At 42.1% G+C, this 18,470-nt stretch overlaps 1 protein-coding gene across 4 annotated transcripts; it reads right to left on the bottom strand.

Annotated features, from left to right (window-relative positions):
• Positions 1 to 1,661: 1,661 nt before the first annotated feature.
• On the bottom strand, positions 1,662 to 17,273 carry LOC311107103 (tumor protein D53 homolog). Of its 4 annotated transcripts, none has more exons than XM_084149576.1 (7): positions 17,137 to 17,264; positions 15,033 to 15,059; positions 10,001 to 10,116; positions 9,181 to 9,329; positions 7,236 to 7,337; positions 3,474 to 3,534; positions 1,662 to 2,926 (listed from the first exon to the last, which is right to left on the bottom strand). In XM_084149576.1, the coding sequence occupies exons 1-7, from the start codon at positions 17,153 to 17,155 to the stop codon at positions 2,795 to 2,797; spliced, it is 606 nt and encodes a 201-aa protein (XP_084005702.1). In that variant the 5' UTR covers positions 17,156 to 17,264; the 3' UTR covers positions 1,662 to 2,794. The 4 variants fall into 4 exon arrangements, with proteins under 4 accessions (XP_084005702.1, XP_084005703.1, XP_084005704.1 ...); XM_084149577.1 differs by having other exon boundaries at positions 1,662 to 2,923; positions 17,137 to 17,261; XM_084149578.1 differs by lacking the exon at positions 15,033 to 15,059 and having other exon boundaries at positions 17,137 to 17,273.
• Positions 17,274 to 18,470: the final 1,197 nt, after the last annotated feature.

The following is an 18,470-nucleotide window of genomic DNA, read 5'->3' as shown; positions in this document are numbered from 1 at the left end:
AAAACATTGACAGTAGAATGGCCTTACTGGAGAGCTCAGTTACTTTCAACGTGGCACTGTCATAGGATGCCACCTTTCCAACACGTCAGTTCGTCAAATTTCTGCCCGGCTAGAGCTGCCCCGGTCAACTGTAAGTGTTGTTATTGTGAGGTGGAAACGTCTAGGAGCAACAACGGCTCAGTCGTGAAGTGGTTGGCCATACAAGCTCACAGAACGGGACCGCTGAATGCTGAAGCGCGTAGCGCACAAGATCAGTTCGTCGGGAGCTTCATGAAATGGGTTTCCATGGCCGAGCAGCCACATCACCATGCGCAATGCCAAGCGTCGGCTGGAGTGGTGTAAAGCTCGCCGCCATTGGACTTTCATGGTTCGAGCAAGGCCCCTTAGTTCCAGTGAAGGGAAACAACGCTACAGCATACAATTACATTCTAGACAATTCTGTGCTTCCAACTGTGGCAACAGTTTGGGGGAGGCCCTTTCCTGTTTCAGCATGACAATGCCCCCGGGCACAAAGCGAGGTCCATACAGAAATGGTTTGTTGAGATCGGTTTGAAAGAACTTGACTGGCCTGCACAGAGCCCTGACCTCAACCCAATCGAACACCTTTGGGATGAATTGGAACGCCGACTGCGAGCCAGGCCTAATCGCCCAAAATCAGTGCACAACCTCACTAATGCTCGTGGCTGAATGGAAGCATGTCCCCACAGCAATGTTCCAACATCTAGTGGAAAGCCTTCCCAGAAGAGTGGAGGCTGTTATAGCAGCAAATGGGGGGACCAACTCCATATTAATACCCATGATTTTGGAATGAGATGTTTGACCAGCAGGTGTCCACATACTTTTGGTCATGTAGTGTAAAAAGGGAATGTCAGCTCACTGTTTTTCTCCTCTCAAACTTAATATTTTAATAAAGCTTTTGTGATTAAGATTTATTTCCAAGCTGTCTCACCAGCCAAACACTTTATGGACGGTCTTACTTGATTACATTGGGCAGGACAAAAAGAAAACAGCCTTCATTGAGAGGAGGCTATGCTTGGTTTTTAATAAAATACAACGAAATGGGGAAAAACATGTGTTTTATGTTTCTAAATATGAAGTATACAGGCACCAAATCACATCTTGTTCCATGCGCATATGGGCAATGTGCTTCACGGCTGGATAGGCTTCGTTTCCTCTGTTAAAATGTATGTCATAACCAACTGCATTACCGCTAAAACCAGCTTTTGTTTGGTCTTAAATATCCCTACCAGCGCTGCCTGAAATTAGCACTGTAGATCATGTTAAGGACACACCTCATATTTCCACCCCTCCCATCTGAGCTCAAGCGTACTGATGTTAGACAGGTAAATTGCCGAACCTGGCGTTAAGGATGGATAATGCCAGTGGCCAGTTTTCACATGACGAAATTGCAAACTAACGTACGTTTGACACTAGCGCCGCCTTAACGCCAGCCAGAAATAGAGCCTTACATGTTCTATACAAAGGCATTAGTTTAAGTACTTCAGTCAATGGGAAGCTGTTTGTCAATTACAGTACATTTCAAAATGTGTTTGGGCTGTCTTAATACAATGTGTGCTGGAGTGTTTTATTTTAGTAGCTTAGTGCCATGTAAATTAAGTTTATTTCAATGTAATATGCGACAAACGACACATGACCTTAGATTGGTTTGCAACAAATTGTTTAATAATGCTACTGCAGAAAACACATTTATAGTGTGTTATAATCTTACTGGGAAACAGTTTTGTTAAAAAAAAGCAGAAGTTGCAAGACTACATTTACATTTAAGTCATTTAGCAGACACTGACTTACAGTAGTGAGTGCATACATTTTCCCCATACTAGTCACCCGAGAGAATCGAACCCACAACCGTTGCAAGTGCCATGCTCTACCAACTGAGCTATACAGGACTGAACAGACTACAACAACTGTTATTACCTTTGGGTATTACAACAGTCACATTCAGGAGAGGGCAACTCGGCTGTTGACACAACTTTGTCACAAAATGTCTGAAAACATTATCACCTAAATGTCCGATGAACGTCTTGTCACAACTAAGTTAAAAACCACAGCAACCAAGAAAAAAACAATTTAAACAATAAACACGAGGAGAAAATCATATGACCGAAGTTAATTCTGTAAATAGAAAACCAGCTGTTTGGTCCATGATTTTAGATTAGCAGTAATAAACAGAAGAAATAACCACATTTAAAAATAGACATTTCATCCCAAAGTGTCAAAGCATCTACACTGCCTGACAGCTGTGACTTATAAGCATACGTTATGAGTGCGATTCATTGGGATGACAGTGTATTCAGTAGATTTTCAGCACATGGCCTTACTTTGGGCCCCATTTACAGTGCAGTATAGGCCTACAAATCCAGCACTTGCAATTTCAAGTATTAGTATCAAATACAATTTCCTCCCCCAATAGTATTATGTGACTGTCCACTCTTGGAAAGTAGGTATCATCATGAAAATGTTGTTTTAGTATTGGGAAGAAAGTATTCACTACTTTTTGTTTATCAAATACATTGATATAAACAGAACATTTATTTTTCTTTAAATACAAAAGGTAATAGCTGTATTCATAGTAATAAAATATCAAGGACAGGAGTGTTTTACGGATTGGAAACGGTTAGATAATACACATTTGTTGGTACTTGATGGGGCTTTGGATAGATAGCCCTACTATATGTCATGCTCTCCTTATCAGGTAATGTAATGTGGCCTCTGGGCCAGTGAGGGGCAGTAGAGTGCTAATCCTGGTCTGGGGAGGTCTGTTTCAGGCTCTGGTCTAGCAGGTCCTCTCATGATCACTGCTCTCAGACAGGTTGTTGCTGGGGGTTTCTTGGGCACTGGCGTGGGCGGCTGAAGACAACACCTCCTCAAAACTCCCTCCACCTCCTTGGCTTCCTACCTTGGTCTGCTCCAAATCCAAAAACAAACACAGAAATGCACACAAACAAACCAACATTTTAAAATAGGCTATTGTCGAGAATCCATTTGAACTTTCAGCAGGGTTGTTAGAACACCAGAGATTACGACATCAGGCTCAAATGCTCACATTCACGGTGTAGCAATTGTTCTCCTGAGAGTAGTGTTTAACCTCAATTAGCTGAGCTGTAAAAATAGCCAAAAGTTTTCCTGAGCTAAAGGAAGTGAAGCTTTAAAAGAAAGGAGTTAACAAGAAAGACCTCCATAATGCTTACTCCCTTATGTTGACTTTACTTAGGCCGGGAATCAATCCGATTGTGCTTTGTCCGCAATGGCGCCATTTAAAGATAAATTCAGATTGAGGCGAGATATGCAGCATTTACCATGAATGTGTCCTCAGCAAACCCGGGAACATTGCCTTTAATACGCGCATTGTGGACAAAGCACGCTCGGATTGAATCCCTAGGCTTACTTCAACATTATGTAAATCTCTCTCATAGCTCTGTGTCATTGCTCTGACGTGTTGTGTTTCACATTACCTTTATGTTGGAAACGGTGCTTTCAACCTTCTCCTCGAAGGACTTGAAACTGGGCGAGTTCCTAATGGGATGAAAGTCAGTTCAGTTTCACACAATACCATTACTTTAGTATATAACACGTATCTTTATATCTATCTGAGCCACCTGGATTTTTAAATTATTATTATTATTTGTACCCCTTTTTCTCCCCAATTTCATGAGATCCAATTGGTAGTTAGTCTTGTCCCATCGCTGCACCTACCATACGGACTCGGGAGAGGCGAAGGTCGAGAGCCATGCGTCCTCCGAAACACGACCCTGCCAAGCCGCACTGCTTCTTGACACACTGCCGCACCAATGTGTCGGAGGAAACACCGTATAACTGGCGACCGTGTCAGCGTGCATGCGCCCGGCCCGCCCAGGAGTCGCTAGAGCGCGATGGGACAAGGACATCCCAGCCGGCCAAACCCTCCCCTAACCCGGACGACGCTGGGCCAATTGTGCATCGCCTCATGGGTCTCCCGGTCGCAGCCGGCTGCGACACAGCCCGGGATCGAACCCGGATCTGTAGTGACGCCTCAAGCACTGCAGTGCCTTAGACCGCTGCGCCACTCGGGAGGCCTGTCTGTACCTGTATTTTTGTGTACACCTAATAAAGCTGCCTGTTTATTTATTTATTTTACCTTTATTTAACTAGGCAAGTCAGTTAAGAACAAATTCTTATTTACAATGACGGCCTACACCGGCCAAACCCGGACGACGCTGGGCCAATTGTGCGCCGCCCTATGGGACTCCCAATCACGGCCGGTTGTGATACATCCTGGAATCGAACCAGGGGGTCTGTAGTGATGCCTCAAGCACTGAGATGAAGTGCCTTAGACCGCTGCGCAACTCGGGAGACCTGCCTGTATTTACAGTGCTCTGTTAAAGCTGCCTGTATTTACAGTGCTCTGTTAACAAAACACTGAGAAGTCCTGTATGCTCAGTGTTATAGAAAGGTCACTTTTTCTAGTATTACGATTCCACACGTTTATCTTTTGATAAACAGGTCAGATAGCTAGAAATGTATTCATCTTGTCCTGATGATTGCTGCCGGATATGCCAATGTTACAATGCAAGCCTGTTTCACCTATAAATTCTGAACCAATACCAATTCTCCTCACAATGCTTACAAACACTCAGCCTGAAGACAACAAGAATGGGTGGGTGGCTAAGGATGGGGATCTAGTGGAGGATGAACTATTACTACACACAAAGTAGGCTACACACAATTACCTCATAACAGGCATGCTCATTGAGTGGCGGATAGAGTAGCTGTCCCAGGTAAGAGAGGAGTTAAATCATTAACATGGATTTACAGAAAGCAGAAATCACAGAGCACACACGCATCCACACGTACAGGCTCAGCAAGCACTCCCTCTAGTCTACAGTAATTCAGCAGGGCAACTTTCTAGCCATTTCTATAATGTAGATTTACCCATCATCTGATTGCCTAAAAAAAAATATATATATATATATTTTAGAGGAATCTAATGGCTTATACTGTAATATATATTTTCTTAGACAACTTCATCATGCCGTATCATCTAAGTGATGACTCATTAATATTTCTATGACTAACAACTTCTACAGAGCTACATCTACACAAGGTACAAAAGAGAAAGAAAAATAATCTACAATGTAACTATACTGAACTACCCACAAGTAAAACATGCTATGGTCAACAGCAGTCAAAGTCATGCATGCCTACTGGTCAGTTTGCTACAGATCTGAGGAGTTCACTATAAGGTATATACATCCACTGTAGGTTATAATGTGACTGCACTGGAACTAACGGTCTGTCTGACTAATCAAATCAGGTGATTCCTGGAATCGATCCCATTCAGTTGGTAGTCATCTTCTTACCATTATATCTTAATTACTCTCATATTTACGTAAGCAATGGCCTTTGTTCGTCTTCTGACTAGTTTCAGTGCAGTCACTGCAAACACGTATATCAGACTCTAAATCAGAAGTAGAATACTACTGACAACACTAAAACACAATATCTTACCCAAGTGAATTTGATCTTTTGATGCATAGAAAGAGATGAAGAAACAAACATTTTAAGACATTTATCCTGACAGTATCCAGTGTCCTACCAATACTTTACATTAGGCTACTTCATTTCTGAATCACGGCAAGAGTTTAATTAAACTTCTATTCAAGAAAAGCCAAATTCAAAGATCCAGTGCACACACACAGTTAACCAATCAATCTGTCACACCCTGATCGGTTTCACCTGTCTTTGTGCTTTTCTCCACCCCCCTCCAGGTGTCGCCCATTATCCCCTGTGCATTTATACCTGTGTCCTCTGTTTGTCTGTTGCCAGTTCGTCTTGTCAGGTCTTACTTGTTTCTCAAGTGTTTATGTCCTAGTTTCCCCGGTTCTGACCATTCTGCCTGCTGTCCTGTACCTGCCTGACTCTGACCTGATTACGAACCTCTGCCTGTCCTCGACTTGCCCTTTGCCTGCCCCGTGTTCTAATAAATTATTATTGAGAACTGTACTATCCGTCTCCTGTGTCTGCATCTGGGTCATATCCTGAGTCGTGATACAATCATCAAAGCTCTGGTGATCATGCCATATACTGTATCCTTACAGTACTGTATACACTATGCATTAGAATGCAAATGTTTGGGTTGCAACTATTTAGAACAACCTATAGTCTGTAGTGCAAGGGAGTCACCCAAGTAAACATCACCCCAGGCAACATACTGTACCTTGCTCTCCATGGTTCCTCATAGCTAAATATTTGGTTTAGCATATTTCAAACCCAATGCAAGTCAGGGCACACCTTTTTTACATTTCACTGGGCAACATAGTGAACAGGGTTTATGAAAAGAACGTGTTGTACTGTATTTTCAATTGACACGAAAGGTCCACACAGGGACACACAGGGACAAACTCATTTGCATGCACACACACATGCACACTAGGGGGCATACCTTCTGGGATACATTAACTCAAGGCCAAACATGCTGGAATACATAAAGGAATGTCTATTTGTCTCTCTGGATTATTATTCAACATGATTTTATACATAACAATGGTTGGTTAATACACTATTAAAAACCTGCGGTGGTGAGTATTTTGTTATTATCATGCAATAATTACGACGACGTTAAAAGAACAAAACAAAGACACCCCTACAACACACACTAAACGACATGGACAGGGATAACAGTAAATCCCAGTTTTTCTTTGTCATGGCTAGTCTGAGTATTGCATTACCAGTGACACCAGGGCCAGCTGTCTATGATATGATAGCTCCCCTGTGGCTGAGTGTGTCCCTGCAAAGCTACCATACTGGCCAGCAATGGATCTCCATTGTGTTACCCTGCACAGTCAGGGTAACACAATTCAGGGCAGAGAGTGGTCAGAAGCCACCCAGAGGGTTACTGACCCCCCCCCCCCCCCCCCCACTCCCCACTCCCCACTCAGGCCTGCATCCAATCTGGCCTGTAGAAAGCTGCTTACTCTGGGCTTATGCAACACAAACATGCCCCCTGTAACAGACTGTCTGGGTCAACCCTAGCAACAGTCAGGATTGGGCACACGACAGACTGGCTGCATAGAATTGAGATGAGGGAGGAGCATGGTCATTCTGACTGGAGGCCCCCTGTATTCTGTCTCAATAGCTGTAGGCTAAAATATGTAGTTGTGGCATAAGGCTTCAGTTGATTGGATATTAAATATTTTGATGTTGATGTGTGGTTGCTATAGGCACCAGAGACACCGTACCTCATATCCCCAAACTTCCTGCTGATGGCTGTTCCCAATGTGGTGAAAGCTGCTGACGTCTTCTGCCCTGCCGTGCTCAACGTCTCCGACGTCTTTTTGTACCTGGCCAAATGATAAGACAAGACAGTGATTATCAAACCAGACACAGGACAGGATCCCACAGGACAGGATACCACAGAAAATAATACCACAGGACAGGATACCACAGGACAGCCACTCCTGTTCTCTTCCTGTCCCTGTCCAGAGCACTGTTCACTCCACACACACAGATTAGTTTCATAGTCAGAGTCGGAGCCAGGTTGTAACTGATACTCCAGCTCAGTATCACAATCAGCCAGGGATTCATACATCTATAAAAACATGATGAGGGGAGCATGGCACAGATAACAAAGACTCAGTGTTTTATCTCCTATTGATGCTGCAGAATCTCTGGGAAACAGAGGAGAGCATCGCTTTGATTATTTGTACAGCTTATACCACTGTTAGGGCGCTGGCCTACAAAGGGAAGCCATTGATTTTCCTCTTTGTTTTCTAGTTCTAAAAGCCTGCTAGTCTACAGCCTGCCTGGCTTCCAACCTCTCAGATCCTCAGCCCCTAGAGCCTGATTACCGCTTAGTGCATTAGACACAGACTGCATGGAAACCTAAGAAACTCCTGTAGTTCCATGAGCACCAGCCCATGCCATCACCTTATCGGATTTAAGTCCTGCTATTTCAAGACAAAGAGCTAACTGCATTTGTGAGATGCATTAAGTGCAATGCGTTAATCTGGCTAACGCTTTGCTGTGGGAGGTAATTATGAGAAAAATGTGGTCCTCCAGCTCACTTAGTACTTAGTCTAATTAGTGTGGCGCCTGGAGTGAGAAAGACCTGAGAGAGAGAGAGAGAGAGAGAGAGAGTGAGAGTGAGAGAGAGAATAGAGAAAATAAAAGAAAAGAGAGAAGAAGCCTGAGAGAGAAAGATAAATATTGTCACCTAACATCAACATCAACTGACGCCAACAACAAACCACACTAACAATAGATACAGCTCAGCCGTTATGATGTTGTTGTTGTTGAGCTCCTTTACACTTGGTCCTGTTGCCTTTGTTTTGCATTGGTGTTGAGACTGGAGATTGAGGAGGTGTGTTGTGGCATTTACACAGTGGAGGTCCATTCCTCTCCTCTCCCTCCAGCCAATGATCCCTCAGCACCACCAGATCTGCTTGGCCCTAGCGGTTTGCAGTTCCCCTTCACCATGGTAATGGTGATTTGAGAGGGGTGCTTTGCCTATTTGAGCGCCTAGTTAAAGCGTGACTCTGGTAACTGAATAACCAGGGACATACAAGGCTACAATGGAGACACAGGCAGAGATGGAGGACTGAAATTTAGGCCTACGGTATAGCTGTTCACTGTAAATGGCTATATATACAGTACTGACCTATATGAGCTCTGCAAAACAAATCAGCATTCCCCTTAATATATAATTCAGGGTATTTCCCAGTCAGAACTGTTCCTCTAGCCTGATACACATTATTTTTTATCAGAGTATAAAAGAGAGAGATAGCCTGAAGCTGCTGTTTGTTTTGACTGGCTGCTCCAGTGGACAGTCAGGCAACACTGTGTTGCTTTAGATGTCACAGCACTAATAGGCTGCTTGCTCCCTGTCATTGTCTGCCTCAATGAGCCTGAACAGACCGGATCCATACATTCATCACTCTGTGATGCCCATAAAGGCAATCTCTGGTGACAGGAGCAAAACATCTTGAGGGCGTGAGTGTTATTTCTCCCTTTCCTTCCCAAATGCCAAACTTATGCACTTTCTCTGAGACAGCCTTTGAATGGCAACAATAGGAGTCTAGTTTAGATTCCCCTTCCCCCTGGCTCCATGCACATCGGCATGTAACAACATATTTGATACATACCACTCAAGCGTAATACACACACTGAACTATGTTGGGTACTTACGCGGTGGAAGTCTGCATGTCATACCAGCTCCTGTTGAAGTTCTGTTTGAGCTCACTGAGTGGTGTTATACCCAGTTTGGCTTTGAGCTCTGAGTGAAGATTCTCTTTGGAGGCCAACACTTGCCTCAGGGTGGAGATTTCTTCCTCTAACTAGAGGGATAAACAGAGAAAGAGAGAAAAGAAAGAGCGAGAACTAAAGACATAAGAGAAAATGAGTAAGAGAGTGATGCAAATTTCCCTTTGGGCTTAAGTCTCCATGTGTTACCTTATTTGCTGTATAGAGAATTCATTTTGGAATTTAGGAATATTTCTTAGATGTAGCCTAATATGCTACAAATGGCTACAAAAGGTACTTACAGTTACAGACGTGTTGGTAATAGAACTATAATAATAATAATAATAATAATAATAATATAGTGATAAACTGAGGGAACTGAAGTACAGAACACTGGCTCTTCCTTATAACACAGTGTAGTGTATTTGGCCTGAGGTCAACACCAGAGGAAACAACTGTAAACCCAAATGATGCGGAATCATAATATGCAAAAGAGCTCTGCCGATAGAGCTGCCAAGATTTACATAACTCACAATGCCCTCTACTTCCGCTCCTATTTTCCAGTTAATATCTCTCTCCCATGGTCCAACACAGTTTGCCTATGTGAGATAGATCAGTGTACCAACTTCTTAACCATCTCTCACCTCTATGGATGAACAGAATGTATCTATCTCCAAGATAGAGCTTTCCTGAATCCAACTCCATCAACATACCAAGCTAAACATTGAAAAACAGAGCAGTAAAAAGTGCTGACGAGAGGGACTACCTTAGTGAGTTCACTCAATATTTCCTCCCTCTCCTCATCGGTCACAGTGTTTTGGAGGTCCACTTCTGACACCATTTCTTCATCTACTTCTGTTAAAGGCTCTGGGTCCAGCAGACCTGAGGAGAGATGGATGATTAAACACTAAATAAAGCCCAAAAGTTAGGACACTTCAGACTTACATACACTGAATGTACAAAACATTTTCCTAATATTGAGTTGCACCCTCTTTTGCCCTCAGAAAAGCCTAAATTCATTGGGGCATGGTGTCGAAAGCATTCCACAGGGATGCTGGCCCATGTTGACTCCAATGCTTCCCACAGTTGTGTCATGTTGGCTGGGTGTCGTTTGGGTGGTGGACCATTCTTGATACACACGGGAAACTGTTGAGTGTGAAAAACCCAGCAGCTTTGCAGTTCTTGACACATTCAAACCGGTATGCCTGGCACCTACTACCATACCCCGTTCAAAGGCACTTAAATCTTTTGTCTTGCCCATTCACCCTCTGAATGGCGCATACACAATCCATGTCTCAATTGTCTCAAGGCTTACAAATCCTTCTTTAACCGGTCTCCTCCCCTCCATTGACACTGATTGAAGTGTATTTAACAAGTGACATCAATAAGGGATCAAAGCTTTCACCTGGAATCACCTGGTCAGTCTATGTCATGGAAAGAGGAGGCGTTCCTAATGTTTTGTACACTCTGTGTATAGTGGAGAGACAATCACATAAAGTATGTTTTTGCAAATAACAAATAAACTCAAGCACCCTGCGGTCAAATGGTCTAACTCGAAGAGATGATCAGGCTACAGCAAGGCAGACCCACCCATCTGTTGCCATAGTAACATGGCCACAGTACAGCCAGAATTAACCTGAATACCACCCTCCATCACCGTGACAATGGCAATATTCCCAGCATGACCTCACCATACGTTTAACAACCACCTTTAGAGTCACTGACTGTAATTATCTACATTAGAGCTTCCATTTCCAATCCTAGGTTTATTTTTAGACATGTCAAGTTAAGATATGTTCTGGATAGTCTAGAGAAAAGTCATGCTTATCCCCTTCCATAAGGCCACCAGTTATCTATTAGAGTAACTGTCCAGTATGTTGTTTCTTATCTATCTCTACTAAAAAGGTCAATAGTTCTAACTAACATGAATCAATGTGTAAATAGGAGCACAAATCTATTGCTTGTTGTTTATTTCAATGGTTTCTGGAACCTAATAGTGATCTAACTGCATGACAATATGTGTGCGTTTGCGTGCATGCGTGTGTTTCCAGTTACAATAAAAGCTAAACCAGACAAACAACTTCCTGGTATGTGAAGCACTGAGTGTTTGATCAATATCTGCAGCCCTGCTCAGAAATGTCTGATGCACAGACGGATGAAGTAATGGCCAAAGCCCCGGCATGGTGTACCCTCAGCAGATTAGATCAGCCATTAATAAAGTGAATCTGAACTCAAATTGGGAGTATAGCTTTACCCAATTTCGACCTAATTTTGTGCAACTTCAATGTCTGTCCCTACAACCATTACTCTCTTATCACTGCATAATATAAGTACAGTTAAAAGACCCTGGCTTTAAATTCTATACTAGGCTACAGTAATACACCTGGGAATGTAAACAGAATAGAAATCCCAAGGACTTAGGGTGAAAGGCTCTGAGCTTTTGATACTATTTCAATCACCAGCAACATAAGGCCAGGACATAATAACATATTATAAACTGGGTGGTTCGAGCACTGAATGCTGATTGGCTGACAGCTGTGGTATATTAGACCATATACCATGGGTATTACAAAACATTTATTTTTACTGTTCTAATTACATTTGTAACCAGTTTATAATAGCAATAAGGCACCTCGGGGGTTTGTGGTATATGGCCAATATACCACGGCTAAGGGCTGTATCCAGGCACTCCACGTTGCGTCGTGCTTAAGAACAGTACGGGTATATTTGCCATATACCACACCCCCTCTGGCCTTATTTCTTAAATATAACATGACATCTAAACCTAAGAGATGTTATTGAGCAGCGACCAGTGCCCTAAGATGACCGTAGCTAGGGGATGTTTTTGTCCAGACAAAGAGGACAACAAACATGCAGGAGTCACATCTTTGAGGCCTGGCCTCTCATTACATCAGCAGATGATTGGAGTGGCGTGGCACAGAGCTTGTGATGCAGTTTGGCCACATAACCCAATCACTTTCTCATCAGAAGCCTTTGGAGCGGATCCCTTTGCTTGGAGCCACACTATGTACACAGTATACATTCTAGTACTCTTCTACTGCATCACTCTCTTCTCTATTGTCATCTTGCCTGGCCTCAGTGCCTCTAATAGTATATGTATTTAAGAGTATAACAACCAGTCTCTCTCCCCATAGCATTCTCTTGGTTATTTGATCATACAAAATATATATATAATAATAATAACCTGCACTTGTCTTTTCCTACTAGCACTGACTTTGCTGATAAATACTTTGTGGAGGAGAAATGTACTTTATACGACTGTGATATGTTGTTGTCTCACCTGGCTATCTTAAGATGAATGCACTAATTGCAAATCGCTCTGGATAAGAGCGTCTGCTAAATGACTCAAATGTAAAATGTTGATTTCTCTACGACTTTATCCTATTTCTCTAGAATGGGACAATTTCAGTTTGAACAACTGTTTCTATGTTTCACTGTGATGGGGTAAGAGTACGTTGCTTAGCAACTTCCCATGCAGACAAGCAAACCTAATCATTATCATTGATTGAATCCTTTTGTTGTCCTTAAGACACTTAAATCCTTCAACACATGGCTGACTCATTTTAAATCCGCAAACAATCCCTGTCTTTACCTTAGAGGACCATAGACAGTATCCACACACTGGTACAAAAGTTATGTTGTTTGTGTTGCCAATGTGAGGTTCCATCCATCAGCATTGTTCCCGGGGCCCTGAAAGATGTCCCTACCCTAGATACATTAACATTGGCTCAGGTTCATTAAAAAATCTATATGGTAATCAATATCAAAGAGCATTAACAGGAAATCATGCACGCTTGATTAAGAGTGGGTTGATGGGCTCGTGACTTGCCTCTTGATTTCATGGCAACCTGTCACCTGAACATCACATTACTGGTGCACTACATGACTCTAAACCTCACCCCGGCCCTGCCCCCTCCCACGCCGCAGTCTGATTCAATTGACCATCACATACATGGATGAGGGAGAGAGAGAGAGAGACTCTGGCCAAGGAGTAAACACAGAACCACGTCACAATCAGTACGGGTTCAGCAACACTACATTAACTCTTAAAGGACATCTGTCCCTGTTTTCTCTCTCTGGTTTGGGAATCTATTTCAGAGCTCTGCAGCCCCATCCAAAACCGGCATTGTCACATTCCCAGTCCGGGTCAGCATGTTTGGGTTGTCTGAGGCGTTTGCCGAGTCTCGCCCACAACGTTGTCCTGAAAGTAGGAGCCCCGCAGCTCAGTGACTGTGGTGTGACAACTCATCCTCACCCAACTCACACTCATCATATTCAGCAGCACAGGGGCCAGAGCTGGAGAAATACACTCTCTCTTTTTCACATGCTAGGTTCTCAAAGGCATCATGGTTTTACTCTACAACCCTTATCCACAGACACTGTAGTTAGCATTGACAGCTAGCCTTATGTTGTTCACACGAAATCAGTCCTCTGCCTGGAGACCTGAGATTAACCTAATCATTTACAACTGCGACCTGGCCAAGATAAAGCAAAGCAGTGCGATAAAAAAAACAACACAGAGTTACATATGGGGTAAAACAAAACATAAAGTAAAAAATACAACAGAAAATATATATACAGTGTGTGCAAATGTAGCAAGTTATGGAGGTAAGGCAATAAATAGGCCATAGTGCAAAATAATTACAATTAGTATTAACACTGGAGTGATAGATGTGTAGAAGATGATGTGCAAATTGAGATACTGGGGTGCAAATGAGCAAAATAAATAACAATATGGGGATGAGGTAGTTGGGTGGGCTAATTACAGATGGGCTGTGTACAGGTGCAGTGATCGGTAAGCTGCTCTGACAACTGATGCTTAAAGTTAGTGAGGGAGATAAGAGTCTCCAGCTTCAGAGATTTTTGCAGTTCGTTCCAGTCATTAGCAGCAGAGAACTGGAAGGAGTGGCGGCCAAAGGAGGTGTTGGCTTTGGGGGATGACCAGTGAGATATACCTGCTGGAGCGCATACTACGAGTTGACTCATGCAGTAAAATGACCTGCATTCTGTAATGACTGAGGAAACAAATCCTGTAAGCTTAACGAAGTGTGTCAGACTCAGCAGACAGCAAACACAACTGGAAATGTTACTGGAAATTATCCCCAGTCCCCTTACCAATAATGAGATCCCTCATAACCATGGTAAAAAAAAATTATCATTTAGTAAATAAACATATTAAGTTCTCTGGAAATTGGTTCCCATTTTTGCTTCCATTTTAGGCCGTCATCTTGGCCTGTTACATCATTTCTGGCCTGGCTGTAGTAATCAGTGGGATTTTCCCCTGGGATTATCCAACTAGATTTACCAAAGTCCTTCACCTCAGCCACAGCAGAATTAAGCAGTGCGATAGCTAGCTAAATCAAAGATACCATTTCAGATAGTCCTTTGACTGCAACTTCATCTAATGGTTGCTCTCAAACTCATCAGGTGAATTAACACTGTCAGGGGTGTTTTTATACAATTGGTGGAGGGGCCAAAGTGTGGTGAAAGTGACTGTGGTGTGACAACTCATCCTCACCCAACTCACACTCATCATATTCAGCAGCACAGGGGCCAGAGCTGGAGAAATACACTCTCTTTTTCACATGCTAGGTTCTCAAAGGCATCATGGTTTTACTCTACAACCCAGGGGCCAAAGTGTGGTGAAAGTGAGTGCAGTCATTCATTCATTCACAATAAAGAGACAGATTTAAAACATGAATCAGGGATACTGCATTCCTCCACATCACTTGAACATTTCTGTGAAGGGCAGTCAGGTAAACAGAGAAGCAGCATACCTGTCCTGAGATGTCCTTGTCCTCTCTCTTCATTTGGTAGCAGAAACAAGGGGGAAAGATTATATTCCTTTAATGAAATTAGTAATAATTGATAAGATAGATAGGCCTATGCTACTTTGTCAAGGGAGGTCACATGTTCTAAACATATAGTCTATGGTTAAAACATGTTCATACCCAGAGAAGAAATGCTGTAAAACAAATGCCCCAAAACATTTCTATCACATACACAGATGAAAAAATGTTTAAATCATTGGTGTTTCATGCTTTGCCTGATGAAGTTGACCCTGGTTAGGCAATTCATTTACAGAGGTTCTATGCGTACAGGGAACATTTACTAATTGGAAACACCACAAGACCTAAAACATTCAGCTCAAACACAGCATGCAACTGACTGCAAGAGAACTGGAGTATTCTAAAATGGGAGTCTATCTATCTATGGGGCCAGGAAACATATCAAGAAGACATTGGCCTATTTTCTGGTTCAATTGTGCTGCATCAAGACAAATTAATGGATATAAATCCAATCCATTCTATTTATTGGCACATGCTATTACAATCTTGAAAGTATAATACATATGCAATTGATGCTGCAGATGTTTACTGTTCCAATGTGGGCCCAAAATACTGCAACTACTGTAATAACAGGGGAAGTAGTCTAGTCTACAGATCAAAGGCCTTTCACCTTCAGGTTGCAGATGCACCTAAAACCCACTGGGCATAACCCACTCATCTGAATATATGAGGTCTTACCCCATTCCCCTGCACCATCGCTCAGTACACTAGAGTCGCTCAGTACACTAGAGTACAGCTCTGATGATGATGCATTTGATGTCCATTAGGCAATGAATGGGGTGAAATACAAAATAGTAAGTTACACACAAACAAGGAATGCACACACACAGGCACACACACGATTGGTGTATACTGTAGGTTACAGTGTCCATTCAGGCTAACTGTAACCTGATAACCTGAGGTTGATAAAAAAAATGCCTATACCTTGTTTGAACCAGAAAGTTGATTATAATAGCCAGTATTCAACTGATAATCCAGTGTGCACAAGTTAAGACAGCCATGTTGCTATTTGGATAATAGGGCCAACTACAAAGAAAGGCTCTCCAAAGCAGAATATCTATGGTCACAAGGTTTCAATTATTTGGTCAGATGGCCACGGTGGGAAGGGAAAATAGGTGGCCTTGAGCCAGTCATGGTTTGCAAAATGTATTTGAACCTAACAGAGGGACAGAGCAATATTACATCCACATGAACTTGATATTTTGTTACCATGTTGCAATGATGTTGCACATAGAGCTCACCAGCTTGTAGTCCTAAAACCCAGAAATATGTTACCTCTGGTTCATTCAGCCATTTCTATGGAGAAAATGAATGGGGAAAGCATAGGGTTTTGGGATTAACGCTGAAAATAAGGTCTGAGGTTAACATAGGCTTAGATCTTATACGTTTTGTTCTATGACATAAAAATATCAGTCTGTTAAAATGATTTTTATGAATTATGAAGCCTTTATGTGCTTTATTAAATTCCATAAATGCTTCAAAATTCTAAAAGTGACATTAGCTGATGAAGATTATCTCATAGAACAAAACGTATAAGATCTCCTAAGCCTGTGTTTACCACAGACTTTATTTTAGGCGTTTATCCAAAAACATTACAAAAACACCATTCATTTTCCCATAGGCTTTGTCCAACGAACCATGGCAGAGTTAAGTGCCTACAAAACGACGCCATTACTAACGCTCTCTATTGGACAAAAATGGGAAGTTAACCACGTGCTACATTAAGTAGATAACTGGTCGAAAATGGCTACTCTATTGATACACTTTTTGTCCTTTGAGGCAGAATTTATTAAAAGTTGACGCATAAGTTCACCTATCAAGACTATCATCCCATATTAAAGCTAAACTGCTTAATAAGGTTATTTATATTTGTGTTAAGGCTATGAATTCAGTAACAATAGTTTTCGTTAATCTCTCTGCTAATTGTAAGTAACAAATAGGCGAAATACACAATTGAATAAATGCAACAACAAAAATCCACAATGTGCAACATATTATTATATATTTTTCGAGAGTTTGAACGCTCACTCACCCTGTTGTCTGGTCTCCATTCGAAACAGTCTGATACAGTTGGCTACTTTAAGTAAATATTAATTGTTCTCTGAAACAACGCTTTGTACGTAGACACAGCAGCTCACTGCTGCACTGTCAGATGCCAATGTTTACACTAGCTCCTTCACTGTGAATTACGGCACCGCCTCCATGGGCGGGGCGTCCAACATACACCAATGGCGGTGTGCTCAAATCCTCAAACAATGTTGTGATGACTGATGATGCCAAATATGCAATATGTTGAACTAAATATATATTTTTAAAACTAAAATGTTATCTTAAAATACTGTCAGTTTCATGTACACTTAAATACATTATTGCCCAATGTTTCTGGTAGAGTGAAAGTGTTACGTTTATAATGTATCTACTTATTTAGGCCAGTTGGGTAGTTTCATCACAGAAAGCAACGACGCCACCTGCTGAGACATTGTGATTCTAGGCTTTGAGAATATCTGACCAATGTACACCCTCATCTGTCAGAGCAGGGTAAATACATCTCTTGTAGTAAATTTGTTACATGAGATGATAGACATGCATTTTGATTTAACAGATTCAACACTTACTCCGCCATTTCCTGGTTGCTGAAATTCTAATAGTTCGCCTAATTGCAGTTTATGTGACAAAACATGCAAGTGTTGAGAATCATTGTACCATCTAAACCGCTGTGAAATATATTTTCAATAACCAAAAATATTGTATTGTATTGTATTTGCTTACAATTATGGCCAGGTAAATATTTATCAGTAGACATTTTATTTATAAGGTTTAGATAGCTGGCTAGACTAACTTACCTAGCAATCTATAAAATGTTAGCTGACATGGGCTAATTCAGTAACTGTCAGTGACAGACATAACTGCTGATGCACTACCAAATTTTGAAATTGCAGGTTGTGTATTCTACTAGCTACACTATATGACCAAAAGTATCTGCTCGTCGAACATCTCATTTCAAAATCATGGGCATTAATATGGAGCTGGTCCCCCTTTTGCTGCTATAATAGCCTCCACTCTTCTGGGGAGGCTTTCTACTAGATGTTGGAACATTGCTGCGGAGACTTGCTTCCATTCAGCCAAAAGAGCATTAGTGAGGTCGAACACTGATTAGGCCTGGCTCGGAGTTGGCTTTCCAATTCATCCCAAAGCTGTTCAATGGGGTTGAGGTCAGGGCTCTGTGCAGTCCAGTCAAGTTCTTCCACACCGATTTCGACCAACCATTTCTATATGGACCTCACTTTGTGCACGGGGGCATTGCCATGCTGAAACAGGAAAGGGCCTTCCCCAAACTGTTGTCACAAAGTTGGAAGCATAGAATCG

Source organism: Coregonus lavaretus (genome assembly GCF_964263955.1).
Source record: "Coregonus lavaretus genome assembly, chromosome: 31".
NCBI classification, from domain to species: Eukaryota; Metazoa; Chordata; class Actinopteri; order Salmoniformes; family Salmonidae; genus Coregonus; species Coregonus lavaretus.
This window is presented reverse-complemented; position numbering and strand designations above follow the sequence as displayed.

What these genes read in the sequence shown, in the direction of transcription:
- LOC311107103 (XM_084149576.1), bottom strand. An exon ending in ACAAGGACATCTCAGGACAG is followed by an intron (nt 10,117 to 15,032) that starts GTATGCTGCTTC and finishes ATCTCTCCTCAG; the next exon opens with GTCTGCTGGACCCAGAGCCT. An exon ending in GCACCGTTTCCAACATAAAG is followed by an intron (nt 2,927 to 3,473) that starts GTAATGTGAAAC and finishes TTGGATTTGGAG; the next exon opens with CAGACCAAGGTAGGAAGCCA.